Source organism: Chionomys nivalis, chromosome 8 (assembly GCF_950005125.1).
Source record: "Chionomys nivalis chromosome 8, mChiNiv1.1, whole genome shotgun sequence".
Lineage (NCBI taxonomy): Eukaryota > Metazoa > Chordata > Mammalia > Rodentia > Cricetidae > Chionomys > Chionomys nivalis.
In genome coordinates this window covers 25,645,327-25,660,249 of record NC_080093.1, presented here as the reverse complement: position 1 = coordinate 25,660,249, position 14,923 = coordinate 25,645,327, and the positions used below count along the sequence as shown (strand labels likewise).

At 36.7% G+C, this 14,923-nt stretch overlaps 1 protein-coding gene across 2 annotated transcripts; it reads left to right on the top strand.

The window, feature by feature from the left end:
• Nucleotides 1-4,120: 4,120 nt before the first annotated feature.
• Nucleotides 4,121-14,376, top strand: LOC130880103 (gastric triacylglycerol lipase). 2 transcript variants are annotated; one of them, XM_057778969.1, is made up of 9 exons: nucleotides 4,121-4,225; nucleotides 4,365-4,482; nucleotides 5,640-5,739; nucleotides 6,066-6,175; nucleotides 8,308-8,444; nucleotides 9,090-9,236; nucleotides 10,861-10,932; nucleotides 11,379-11,450; nucleotides 14,146-14,376. In XM_057778969.1, the coding sequence occupies exons 1-9, from the start codon at nucleotides 4,121-4,123 to the stop codon at nucleotides 14,374-14,376; spliced, it is 1,092 nt and encodes a 363-aa protein (XP_057634952.1). The 2 variants fall into 2 exon arrangements, with proteins under 2 accessions (XP_057634952.1, XP_057634951.1); XM_057778968.1 differs by having other exon boundaries at nucleotides 5,541-5,739.
• Nucleotides 14,377-14,923: the final 547 nt, after the last annotated feature.

Below are 14,923 nucleotides of genomic sequence, written 5' to 3'. Positions count from 1 at the left end.
TACTTGTATTGTTGAGCTTACTAAGTGTTAGATTATGGGTTATCTTTGTCCAAACTCTAACCAGTAAATTTCATAAAGACTTTGTTCAAACTTTAAGCAGTAAATTTCATAAAGGCTACATGGCATGACTCAAGTGTTCATAATAATGAGAACCTGTGTTTTTTATATTGGTTCCAGGGCAAGAAACAATGGCCAAAGACCATAATAAAATCTTCAACTCTGCGGAGCAAGTTGGCTTATCTAACCATCCAGTAGGAATAGCTGGTACCATATTTTACAAAGAGGCCAAATCTTTTACCACTGTAAGCCTTTTAATCTAAGTCCAGTTGCAGAACCATTTGTGTTGTAAGGTAAGTTCAATCGCTTTTATATATTTAAGCTTATGCTTATCTCTAATCAGTTATCATTTTTATTGTTTTCTAAATCACTTCTAATCAACAATTCTTTGAACAATGTTTGAATTAGTTAAAAGTTAACGATGAGGAGTTAATATTATGTATACTCAACTGCAGTATTTGTTTTTAAAGTTTGTACTTTAATATCAGATGATGTCCATATATGAAGGATATATGATAATTTAATCAAAGAATGAACAGTCAATTCACACCATTATTGAAATTTTGTATATAAGGAATAATTGCCCATTGGTCAAAGTAGGCAAGCAGAGAAGCAGAATCCTGTTTCTGAGGACACTGTAAGTACATTTAATGATCAAAATTAATTGAAATCTTAGTCTTTTTTTCTTTACTTCAACTATCACAGTATAAATGTATCACACTTATACTGTGATTGTTATAAATGCAAACACATTCCCACTTTTTTACCTTAAATTCCCCTTAAATCTGATTCTCTGGGGTAATTAGTGCAGCCATATAAGCTACTATAAGGGAATTTAACTTCCAGTTTGCACCACAGTATAAATCCATTTAATTTATGTATTTTCCTCCCCAGAATTTGGTTTATATTTTTATTTGTTGTGTATAAATGAAATCCTTAATTGCTAATTGGTGAAGTTATCTTTTAGTATCATAAATAGCTTCTGTGAGGGTTTATTCTTCCATGTTGTTCTTTTGAGACCAGCCCTGTATCATAATAGAAAGCATTATTTTTGAAACTGAATGGCATAACATTACCCAGCAACTAGCAATGAGTTAACCATTATCAGTAGCATTGGCTACTAATATATTTCTTTAAATTAAACCTAAAAAAATGAAAGTTTGGCTTGTATTACAGAAAGCTTTAAGGAATTGTCCCAAACTCATTCCCTATATATGTTACTTAGGGTCATTCCAATGAAGCATTACAGTTGTGGAGAAGGTAGTCCCTGGAAACAACCAACACAGATTTAAATACAGGCTTTTGCATTACACATACGTGTTGGGTCTTGCTTTGTTCACCTGCAAAGCAAAGAACAGAATGATTAATAGAGATTAAAACTATTTAATAGGATGTTTCAATTAAATGTAATAACAGCAATAATACTTACAATAATAGCAATAATACTTAGGCTTACTTACATAATCATAATGAATGTTTGTAGCACCAAGAAACATACTCTTCTTGTTAGCCCTCTTTTACAGAAAAGGAAAAATTGTGTGAGTGTACTAGTGGACATCTGATAGTTAGTGATATTCTAAAATTATTGTCAGATATTTTGAGGAATTTAATCATGCTTCAAGTATTTTAGAATACTTTAATCAGACCAGATGATTAGGTTTAGGTTCTGGAATCTCTAGTTCAACACCACAAACATCAGGAACATTACAAAGAGGACTACGTGAATAAATAACCATCAGTGTTTACTGAAATATTGACAGCAACTGAGACCTGTAATAGTGCTTTTTCCTTGAGATCACCATCCCACAAATAACAATGTGGAAATTTCTTATTAATTATGAAATCTTAAGTTTAGCTTAGGCTTGCCCCCAACTAGCTTGTATAACGTAAGTTAATCTGCTTCTATTAATCTATGTTCTACTGTGTGTTTTTTTTTTTTTAACCTCTTTTCCATTTCTGTATATCTGACTTGTTCTAGATCTCCTGGTTTTTCCTGGCACCTCTTTCATATCTAGATTCTTCTTACTAATTTCTCTCTCTTTTTCCGGATGTCCCACCTATACCTCCTGCCTAGCTATTGGCTGTTTTCTTTTCTTACACCAATCATAGCAATACATTTTCACACAGTGTACAAATATACCACAACAGAGAACTGATCCTCCTTCAAAGAACACCATATAAAGAAATGATCCAAATTTCACAAATTTTTCACTGTACACAAAATCTTTTTATATATGATCACCAAATTTGTTTCTAGTATACAGTATTCACAAAAAAACTTGAATAATTTTAGACATACTAAAAAGATCTTTATTTAAAATTAGCTTCCACATAGCATCTCATCAAACTTGAGAAAAATATCACTTCTCATTTATGTGTTTTCTTAAGCTTATTATGTGAATATTCTAAAATTCATAGTTGGTGCTTACAAAAACCAAGTAAGCTTAGATGGTCTGAGTCTAATGCCAAATACCATGCATACTAAAGGGTAAGTGGTAACTGTAATCATATGATCAAAATGAACTTGTTGTAATGTTCCTTTCCAAAATCAAAGTTTATTATTTGAAATATTAATCAAAATAAAAAACACAAGGAACTAGAACCTATTAAAGTTTTATGAGTGATTAGATATAGTAAGATAGACTCATCAATTGGGCTATTTACAATCTAAAATTTTCATTCATTTACTATCAGCCTACATTACTTTATAACTACATAAAAGATAACATCTTTGAAAGCAAGTTATATGGAAGATCAATGATATAGGTAGTAGCATGGATTCAGACATTTCAAAGTCATTGTTTTCTAAAACACAGGTTTTTAGTCTCATGCTTAAATATGAGAGGATCCAAATATTAAAGTCCTTTTTTTTAACACATAATAATAGCAAATTTGGTTTTTGCCGTTAAATACTTCTGAAAAAGGCATCTGGCCATATAATACACTGCTAATTAAAATCTGTCTTACCTAAGTAATTTCAAAGAGATAATCTCTTTAGATATTCAAAGAGATAATCTCAGTAGGAAGAGGTGTGCTTTCTTAGAATTATACCTAATGCATTATTGTAATTGTGACATCATTTTGAGATGGTGATGTCATCATTCAAATTCACATAGTTTCAAATCAGTAAATAGTAATGAAGTAGCTACTGGTAATTATTTTAGTACAATGATTATTTTATTTATTCCAGCGTGTGAGTGACTGTACAGAGTACATGTGGATATAAGAGGACAGCTTTTGGGAATGGATTCCATGGGTCAAATTGCAGGTCATCAGGCTTGCATGGCGAGTACTTTCATCCACTAAGCCATCTCTTTGGCCCCATAATGATAACTTTGAATACACATTATGTTAAAATTGATGTGAAGTCGTCAAATGCCCACTTCAGTCTCAGTCAGTGCTCAAAAAGCAAGTTTGGCTGAAGTCTTAAGCATACAGAATAATAAAACTATGCTTCCCTGAATAGAGGGAGGGTTTTTTTGCTGGTTAAAATTCCTGAGTTGGAAATATTTTTAAAGAAAATGTATCAGGACTGAGTAGATTGCTCAATTGGTGAAGTACTTGGCATGCACGACTAAGAACCTAAGTTCTACCCCCAAAACCCAGTAAAACAACTCGACATGGTGGTGCATCTTGGTGATTCCGGAGATGAAGAGCTGAGACAGGTGCATCCCTGGAACTCTCTGACCAATTACCTAGTCTATTCAGCAAACACCAACCCACTGAGAGACCCTGAATTCTGAGGAAAACAGCCAAGTTGTTCTCTGCCCTTTTGAATATACCCATTTGGAGACAGACACACACACACAGGGAGGGAGGGAGGAAGTGAGGGAGGGAGGGAAAGAGAGAGAAGAAATAATCACAGTGAAAATATGCTATGTATTAAGAAAATTTGCCTATATCCTTATTACCCAAGTTTTTGCTCAACAAGTATAACCAAACACAATCATCCCTATATTTCTCTTGGAGGTAAAACTGTCACAAACTCTTAATCTCTTAAGGTTATGGATTGCTGTGGGTTAACCACAATATAGTTTGTCCTTTTGTTTCAGGACAGTCCAAGATGTGGCTACTGTTGACAGTAACAGGTGTGATATTTACATTTGGAGGTGCACATGGCTTATTTGGAAAACTGGCTCCTGAAAGCCCGGAAGCAGACATGAATATTGTGAGTTGTTGAGGGATATTACTGGGATTAGAGTCATGATCAATCTAAACTTTTAGTGAAGTTAAAATTCATTAGAAATATCTGTTGGATGCATTTTAAATGAATTAGAACATAAAAGTTTTTTTTTAATTTTCCTTAGAGTCAGATGATAAATTACTGGGGATATCCTAGTGAAGAATATGAAGTTGTTACTGAAGACGGCTACATTCTGGGGGTCTTCAGAATTCCTTATGGGAAGAAAAATTCAGAGAATTTAGGTATAAACTCCTTCCTTCCCTCCACTGCCTCTCTCTCCTTCTTTGCCTTCTCCCCTTTCCTTCCTCCACCTCTACATATACTGTTCATCCTTTTTTTTCACCTTCATTTCTTTCTAAGGATGAAAAAATTAAAGATCACTCTGGAAATGCAACACAAAGTTATATTTCCAATCTTTAATAAAGAGCAACCAGGTCAATGAGACAGAGGAATGAGAAAGTGATCATGATAAAAATGCAGTCCTGGTGCTATATGCAAACTATTAAAGCCCTCTAACCCAGCTAAAGAAATCATAGACAATTTCTCTCAACACAGTAACTGAGCTGAATCCCAGTGCATGGAAAGAGTTAACCAGAGCTTGTCTTGTGAAGGGGGAAGGTTCAGAGGCAGCTATAAGTCTATTTCCTACACAGATAAAAGACATTTAATTTTGATGATACTGTTAAATTTTTATCTTTTTTCTCACTACAGAAAATAGAGAAACATAACTTTATTACTCTTAACCCACATATACACAGTGCTTAATTTCTTTAGACTATCATTTTAATATCTTTATTTACATATAACTGGCATATGCAGCAAATGCATATACATGTGTACAAACTAAGATGAGGATATAGCTCAGTGGTACATTTGCCTAGCATATGCAACGTCCTGTGTTGATAAATACAAATGTAAGAAATAAAAATTATGTGCCAGAGAAATGCTCAGTGGTTAATAGCCTTTGTTGTTGTTGCTTGGACTTGGGTTCAGTTCTCAGTACCTACATGTTGGCTGTTCACAACTATCTATAATTGCAGTTCCAGAAGATCAGATGCCATCTTCTGGCCATTAAAGACTCCTGCAAACATGTGGCACATATAAACTTACACAGACTTACACAAATACATAAAAATAATAAATGTACAATTTGTTCAATTTTGGCACACAAAACAACCTTGAGAAAAGATATTTAAGATGTCAAATGCAACCTCAACAAAATGAACATACTTAATTCTGACCACATGTCTACCTACTATAAGGAATAAGTTTATAACGTTTGAATAATCTTCTTCCCTAGGCAAGAGACCTGTTGTGTTTTTGCAGCATGGTTTGCTCGCATCTGCCACAAACTGGATCGCAAATCTACCAAACAACAGCCTGGCCTTCATTTTGGCAGACGCTGGCTATGATGTGTGGCTGGGGAACAGCCGAGGGAATACATGGTCCAGGAAAAATTTGTACTATTCACCAGACTCAGTTGAATTCTGGGCTTTCAGGTAAAGAAAGATGATAATTCATAACAGGCATGTATTTTGGCTCTCCAAGCATGGACCTTTTTGCTTTCCCATCAAAGCCAAGTACACTCCAGGTAGGAGGTGAAAGAAGCCATATCACACTAATCCAACATTTGCGTCTTCTATATACCTCATTCCAAGGATAATTTTACTTCATATTTGCTAGTATTTCCATATCCAAGATCAAGAGATATCCAAAAATGTTTTCTCAAATAAAATTAACAGCATAGCTAAAAGGTGGATTCTTAAGTTTTAGAAACTATAATGAGAAAATACATAATTTTGTCTGATTTACTTTATTCTTGCAGTTTTGATGAAATGGCTAAATATGACCTTCCAGCCACAATAGATTTCATTGTAGAGAAGACTGGACAAGAAAAGTTGCACTACGTTGGTCATTCTCAGGGCACCACTATTGGTAAGTAAAAGCCCTGACCCTGAATACAGTATCTATACCTCTACCCAGTAGCATAGCCACTACTATGCAGCCTCATAAAATGCCATGTCCATGGCAATCCAGTGATATAAGGACAATTAGCCCTCCTACCCTAGAGATGGATAAACGAAGCAGTGGCATGAGTCTTCATCAGTCACCCAGTAGAATGACTCTGACAGCGGTCCAGACCGCCTGACTCCAAAGGCAGCCTGTTCCAGCCCCCCACTTGATTTGTTCTCTTCATTTCTTCATTTTTAATGGAAACCAGACCATTTGCCCAAATGATATACCAAAGAAGATAAATTAAATTCTCTACCTTTTATAGTACTTAAATGGGGGTGGGGACAGATTAAAAGTAGCATGAAGTTCAACAAACCACGCTAGTGATACAGGAAATATACCTCATGCAGGATTTTAGGCAGCTCCGAGGGCTTTGAAAGCCATTTTCAGCAGAGAAAAACTGCCAAGACCCACTGAGTGAAGACATAGAAGAGTCATGCGCACGTGTGGCAGGCTGATGGTCTAAGGAGCGAGAACAACAAATACAGTGAATCCAGAGCTACAGAACAGGTTCAGAGATCAGCAGTGACACTGTTCGTCTTGGGTAGGAGTCAGAGCAAGAGTCAATGAGAGAGAAACAGTGGAATGACACTGCAGCAGCTGCGAAGAACAGTATTCAGGTTCTTCAAATATTTAAGAACATTAGCCTTTACTAGCAGTAAAAAAGGAAATTTTTAATACAGGAGTTGCATGGTGCATTATATGATCTTTCTTATTGCTGGAATGCAGCAATGGCAGGAACTCAGAAGCAGCTAGAGGACCTAAACAGAAATTCATACCACCGAACAGAGTGACCTTGATTACTGAGGGGTAAGGAGAGTTATGGAAAAAATGATGCCCAGTCGAGTGGCATGTGTGTATATACATACATACATGTATGCATACATACATACATACATACATACATACATACATACATACATGCAGTGTGTGCAAATAGAAGCAGCCAACAGACTTTACTAAAATGTTGGATAAAGGGTATAAAAACAAAATAGGAATAAAGATGATGCCAGAGTTTATAGCTTGAGGTCCTGGGATAATGAAGATTCTGTTATCCAAAGGAGGAGGGAAGTGAGTGGGAAAAGTGGCTATATAACGACATCAAGAACTCAGTTTGAGACTCCTCTATGTTATCTATTAAAGAATCGGGTAAAGATGTCAAGAATCAGTAATAAAGAATCTGAAGTTCAAGAGAGAATAATGGACTAAAAACACTCGACGGGAGGCATCAGTCAATGAAACTGAGTTTAATGTCAATTAAATCAAGGAGTCAATTCAGATAGCTGAGAGGTCTTAGAACAGAACTGACTTATCCCTTCAATTGTAAGATGAGAGTTCTGTGTTAGAGGAAAAAAGTCAATGGTAGTAATAACGATGTGCACGGGCAGGCAGAATTCTGGAATCCAAAGGGAGGACGACTTTACTACTATCAAAAAGCTATGAAAATGAAGTCTGAGAGGTAGTTGTTAGAATACCTCCCTAGAAGCCATAGGTATCTTTTTTGGTGGTGGTGGTGGTGGTGGTTTTTTTTTTTTTTTTTTTTTTTTTTTTTTTTTTTTTTTTGAAACAAGGCTGTCCTGTGTAGCTCAGGCTGACTTCAAACACATGACCCTCTTAACTCAGCCTCCAGAGTACTGAGATTATTGGCTATAAGGGCTCTCATAGCATTACTTTCTGTGACACACTTAATATAACTCAGTGTTTTGCCACCAATTATTGTAATTAAATTACTATAATTAAACTCGTTGAATCTAGATGCAATGCAGCAGTTTCCTTACAACTTCTTGAGAGAAGTAAAACCATTTGCCTGATACAGAGTTACTCCACTCTGCCTCTATCTTGAGTTAATTGAAGACTGAACTCAAATTTTGTTCATTAGTGGATATTTTAAAGTGCCATCACCATGCGTAAAGATATCTCAACAAACTAATGTGCCCATTCACAGCTTGCCTCAGATGGTATTTTGAGCAACTCCAAAATAATATCACACTTCTGAAAGAAGAACAGCACACATGTGCACATACCTTCTTCACTGATGGTCCGTTCGGTTTCAGGTTTTATTGCCTTTTCTACCATTCCTACACTGGCTAAAAGAATCAAGACGTTTTATGCATTAGCTCCAGTTGCTACTGTGACATATGCGGAAAGCCCTTTGAAAAAACTTTCACTTATTCCTTCATCTCTTTTTAAGGTATGTGATTCCATTTAAGGTATCCACTTGCCATTGAATTTCTGGGATAAGATGAAATCTCGGAGTTGTTTTGATTTGCATTTCCTTAATTGTTAGAGACAATGAACAATTTTTGAGGTCTTTCTTAGCCACTGTTTTGTTTGTTTGTTTGTTTGTTTGTTTGTTAGAACTCTCTGCCTAGGTTCTGGGTCCATTCTTTGAATAGTTGCTTTTTTTGTTTAAAGCCGTTTATATATTCTGGATATTAATTATTTTTTCATTCCATGGGCTTCCTCTTTACCTAGTTTTCTCTATTTTAACCTATGCAGAAGACTTTTAGCTTTGAGATCCTACTAGTCAACTTTGGCCTTACTTCCTAGACTTGAGAGTCTCATCGGAGCATCCTTTGCTATACCTATTATCATATATGGTATTGCCTGTGTTTTCTTCTAGAAGTTTCAGTGTTCTGTCGTCACACTTAGGTCTTCGATCCAGTTAGCTTTTGTACATGGTGAGAGATAGATCTAAAGAACAGGAAATTGCTACAACAACTTATAGAACTAAAGAAAAATGCAAGCGTAATCACGCCTGGATCCATGGCTTCAGCAATTAAGGGTTTCTACAGCTTGACTGCTGCCATGTTCTAAAGATACCTTTGTTCTTCAGATTATATTCGGTAACAAAATATTCATGCCACACAACTACTTTGATCAATTTCTTGGTACTGAAGTGTGCACGAGGAAGCTGCTGGGCCGTCTCTGCAGCAACGCTTTGTTCATCATGTGTGGCTTCGACAGGCAGAACTTGAATGTGGTACGTACTCAGTGTGGCCTCCAGTCTAGGACCTCCTCACAAACACATTTGATTGTCTTGTCACCATCACATGAAAACCGTCCTTCGCAAGAACTAAGTCACCTCAGAACTGTGCTCATAGCACTGTGGTAGACCACAGAGAAATCACAAGCTACTTACTGCTCATTCCAATTTCATCTCTGGTTCCCATTCAAAACAGGACTGACTTTTAGTTGGCATGGAATTTACCTTCTGTGACAGAAAGGAATGAAGCTTATTGGGCAGATCCTTCTGAGGAACAATGCATAGACATCAAATAAATGTTGTAAATGCTGTTAATGCTGCTAGTCATACCCATTCGCTTTGTAAAACGCATTTCTGTAAAGCTGTGTGACAGCATATATATATATATATATATATATATATATATATATATATATATATATATATATCTTGATCTGCATTTTTATTCTCTGAGTTGGAGTTTTAAAACTTTCATGAGAAAATCCAATATCTTGAGTTCCTTAAACACATGAATTTATGTCAGCCTTATTTATTTATTTATTTATTTATCAGTTTTTCGAGACAGGGTTTTTCTGTACCTTTGAAGCCTGTCCTGGAACTAGCTCTAATAGACCAGGTTGGCCTTGAACTCACAGAGACCTACCTGCCTCTGCCTTCTGACTGCTGGGATTAAAGACATGTGCCATCACTGCCTGGCTTTATGTCAGCCTAATTTAAAACCTACTCTTGGAACTGATTTAAGCTCCTTTATTGGTTTCCACACACACACACACACACACACACACACACACACACACACACACACACACTATACTCTTGCAAAGTTAATAAATAATTTATACTAAATTTTTATCAGTACAAATATAACATACACACACACACACATACTTCTCCCTTTTTATTTTGTACTAAGGGCAGAACTTACTAATTTTAGGACCATGTTCTACCACTGAGGTTTAGTGTCAGTTTTTTTTTTTAAATAACATTTTTGTGTGAGAGACAGGATCTTGCCAAATTTCTCAGTCACTCATTCACCCAAAGCAGGGCTTTAACCAGAGATCGTCTTGACTCAGCCTCCCAAGTAGCTAGAATTACAGGGCTATCCTGACTCTAATTTATAACTTTGAACTACTAAATAATGAATTTTATTGCTAAAATGTAGTGTGCTAATTTCTGTACTCATTGAAAACTTAATAGTGAAAATGCAGCTACTGTCTCCATGGAGACTAAATTGAGAATTTAGGTTCAGAAACTAGGTAAAACTTTCTGGCCTCATACTGATGGTTGATATTCTTGTGAAACTAATATTTTTCAAAACTACTTTGAGTCTCAAAATCTGCTTTGAAAAAATATGGGGCTAATGAGCCATCCACATTGTTCATGGTGGTCTACTTTGTAGACCCTAGGCTGGCATGCCTCTGTATTGCTCATCCTTCCTAGGCTGGCATGCCACTGTATTGCTCATCCTTCGTAGGCTGGCATGCCTCTTTATTGTTCATCCTTCCACTAAAGTGTGTTTCAGGGTAGCCTGCAACACTGGATTGAATCACAAAGCTTAGCTCCTAATTGTTTTACAGAAACCAAATGCGTCTAAGCCTCTGTGTATGTGCTTGATTTCTAGAGTCGCTTCGATGTGTATCTAGGCCATAATCCAGCAGGAACGTCCGTTCAAGACATCCTCCACTGGTCCCAGGTATCAGTATTCCAGTGTTATTAGCAATCATTTTGTGGGATTGAACCTTTGCACTTAACCTAAAGCACATTCTTAAGATGTCCCTGACAGGCAATTTTTCTATATGCATCAACCTACAAAAATAACTCTTAACCCACGTGCATGAAAATCTTATGACTACATGTGCTATGAGTAACAAAGAAATAATTACTTTTAGGATACAGCATGCAAAAATTGAAACAATGTTGTATTTGCACTCACATATGTTCTGTATTGAACAACACATATCCTAGATGGTTATTAGCAATTATTTGGAATGAGAAAATATTTTCTCAATAACTATAAAAAACTAAAGGTATTTGGAGGTTTAATTGTTTTCAAGTGGGTTAGGAGAACTTTTTACCTAATTAATTTTAATTACTTCTTATTAATTTTTTATTTTATCTTTACCTTTACATTTTCATTAGGTTGCTAAATCTGGGAGACTTCAAGCCTTTAACTGGGGTAGCCCATTCCAGAACCTGTTACATTACAACCAGGTAAGTTTCTTGAGATTGAAATGGCTCACAATTTAAAAGACAAAGACATAAAAGTCTGGAAAGATAAGTATGATAATCAGGCATCCAATTTCCAAATGCTGCTGTCCAGTTTCTCATTATCCCACTGCTATGTTCTGGAAGTGGAACCTAGAGCAATACCGGGTCGGCCCTGAAGACTTTCCATAAGTTAACAGCACATGGTCTATGCACAGCCCAGCTTTACAACCTAGCCTCCCCACAACACACAAGTTAACGGTTATGTCTGTTCAGGATACTAACTGGTTTTCTTATACATTAGCCTCTCCTTTTAGACAGCCAGGTGAATGATTTCACGAAACACATTTCCATATAGAAGAAAAAAGTGGTGTGTTTTTAGGCCAAAGGTAGAAATATTTTTGATCATGAAGGTGCCTTAGAATCCACACACTTACTAAGGTACAAAGGACCCAGATCCTGGAGTTGAACTACTTCGTGGTCGATACAAAATTGCCCAATAATTCACAGAGTAGGGAATTATTGATGGGATATAAGAATGATAATATCTGTAACCCTTTGCTCAGGGCAAACTCTCGGGTTATCATTGAGTAATATTTAGCAAGGCTAGCCCCCTATGTTGGTTTGTGATCCGCTGTTCCTATTTAAACATCCCCATTTTTTTTTCAAGTGGTAGATGAATAACCCTAACTTCCATCTGTTTCCCTGACTCAGAACTTATAAGTACATGTTTTCAGAACAAGATTCTACATATAGAGAAAAGTCCTACCCTTTATTTGATGTCGTTAAAGAGGATTTTTTGGAATGCCCTCAGATCAACTCACAAAGTGTAGACTTGCTTTGAATTTACTTTGCTATTGGGCGAAGGAATCAATCCCAGATAGCCAAGTAAGAACCTTGAGCACCAATTGTCAAGTCTACCCTTCTTCCAGCCAATAACACTTCTGATTAATTGTCATGAAATCAGTGATGTTAATTTAACAGGCAGAGATAACATCTAAGAAGTTGCTTCCTCAATGGTGTGTAAACAAAACAGTCAGTTTATTATAGGTACTCTCCATGTTTCAGTCAGTATATGAGAGAATATAAGAAAAAGCATAAATTACTAGGACAGTTATGTAATAAATGTTTTGCACATGTAAGTTGACTTGTTCATAAAGTGTGAAGACACAAACTTTGAGGATATTAGATTAGTATCCTTGAAATAATAAAGAACAAGAGTACTTAAATAAAGTCTGTCTACGTTATGGGAATCATGGACATATCATTCTTTTTCAACTTTTTGCTTTATGAATCTTTATAAACCCAGTGTGCTAATGATAATATTCTAGAAAAAAGCCAAGACAATTAGACTGTTTCTTACAATGAGAAGCACTATTTAGTAAAATTATATGAGTGTCAGTAGATACAGCTTCTTACCTGAATCACAGTCCTGGTCACTAACCACATGTGGGCAGTTTTTTGTACAGTCCAGAAAGTGGTTTATGATAGTTGTGCCTTCAGGTTTGAAAAAAATGAGTTCATTAACTGGATTACAAGCAGATAAGTAAGATGCAAATAGAGAGAAGCAATGAAGGAATAGCAAAATATCTTCAAATCAGACACTCGAAACATCCAGCAGGTATCCCTGAGGCAGGCTGATTGAGAAGCGAAGCAAAATATAACACCATCAAACTGGAGGGTGAGAAACAACCAGCGGAAAGTGTGAGACATCCTGTTGAGGTACCAGCTGGAGCTCTGTATCAAGAATCCGTAGTAGAGTAAAGCAGCCCCTCAGATGAGTCTGCGAACTGAAAGAATGAGTGGCGAGCCACAGGCAGACAACATCAAATCATCGAGCAGAAATGACTGGGGGAAGTTGAACTGCTGAAAGAGTGATTCTCAAGTTCCTAACTGAGAGATTTCCCGGCAGAGTAGCTTCTAGTGAGGTCAAACAGCATATAAAAATGCCAAAGTAATATACATTGCAGCAGTCAGCACAAAGTCAAAACAAATGACTCAGGACCCAGGATTATTTGAGATCATGATTCAGAGTGGTAGAGGCAATCTGCCACCATCATGATCTACTGTGTTCGAGGAAAATCCTTGCTGAGGCAACGGATCAGTGGGTGAAGTGTTTGCTATGGAAGCCCAGTCTATAATAACTTCAGTGTGCCCCTATTAGGAGGAGGGCAGAGATGGGAATTACCAGAAGCTTGTTGGCCAACTGGCTTGACATATCCACCAGGGGATGGGAGAGACCCTGTCTGATGGAGGCAAGGACCATCATGAAGGCTGTACTCTACCCTCCACATGTACACAGTGGTTTGTGTGTGCTCATCCCGTACACACACACACACACACAAGAATCTAGTTAAATCCTCTTCCTTCAGCTGAACTCAAATCTGGGTTTTTAATTGCTATGAACTGTCATCTAAGGCCCAATCATTTAGGTCATAGTTTAGAACCAGCAGCATCAACATCACCTATGTCCCCGATCCGCTGAATCAGTCTTCATTTTTAACAAAAGTCCTTGCAGATTGACAGACCTATTAGAAGTTGAGAAGCATAGACCCAAACTGTGCTGTATTCACTTAGCTCTGTGGGTAAAGGTGATTTTCTTAAAACTAACATTAGATTTTATTTGCAACTAACACACAGTCAGCATTGGTTCTGAACTATGGTAGCCTAAACTCTGTTTCTTTCACCTGTCATGTTTTAGATAACGCCTCCTGATTATGATGTGTCAGCCATGACTGTACCAATTGCAGTGTGGAATGGTGGCCATGACATCCTTGCTGATCCCAAAGATGTTGACATGCTTCTTCCCAAACTTCAAAACCTCCTTTACCATAAGGAGGTTCTTCCTTACAATCACCTGGACTTTATCTGGGGAATGAATGCTCCCCAAGAGGTTTACGATGAGATCCTTTCCTTGATGGCAAAAGATTAAAAGAATTACCTACAGGCATTCCAAAATCCTTTCTTCCTTTTGTATACAGTTTTGCAATGTTTAAAATGAATACTTATTGCTGTAATTTTCACTTTGGAAATACAGTGGCATCAACAAAGTTCTCATTTGTCATTTTTTTTTAATTTAAAGAAATACAGCATTTCATTTGGAAGCTTGAAAGAGTACATTTCTGGGGCAGAGTGAAATTTTTCTTTGTATCATCCCCAAATTCCTTTCTAAACTCAATTTAGATTAGGAGGAGCCACAGTTCATCCAGAATTCTGTAACTGAATGACGACTTTTCTCATGTGTCTGACAGATCAAACTGCACCCGATCACTGTCATGCCTGAATGCTGATGGTATTGCTTATTCTTTTTGGTGAGATACATGAGAAATCCAACTGCACCGAGTATGGGTGAGGGAGCAAGATACAACCCATATGTAAATTCAGGGAGCTGGGAGATACACTGTGGGCTCTGCCTTCATTGCTCCAGACCTCAACCATGAAACAGTCGCCAACTCACAAAACTGTTTTAAAAGTCACTG

Coding starts and splice junctions, on each gene's coding strand:
- LOC130880103 (XM_057778968.1), top strand. CDS start 4,121: ATGTGGCTACTGTTGACAGTAACAGGTGTGATATTTACATTTGGAGGT. Junction 8,445..9,089: donor TTCCTTCATCTCTTTTTAAG/GTATGTGATTCC, acceptor TTTGTTCTTCAG/ATTATATTCGGTAACAAAAT. Junction 11,451..14,145: donor ACCTGTTACATTACAACCAG/GTAAGTTTCTTG, acceptor GTCATGTTTTAG/ATAACGCCTCCTGATTATGA.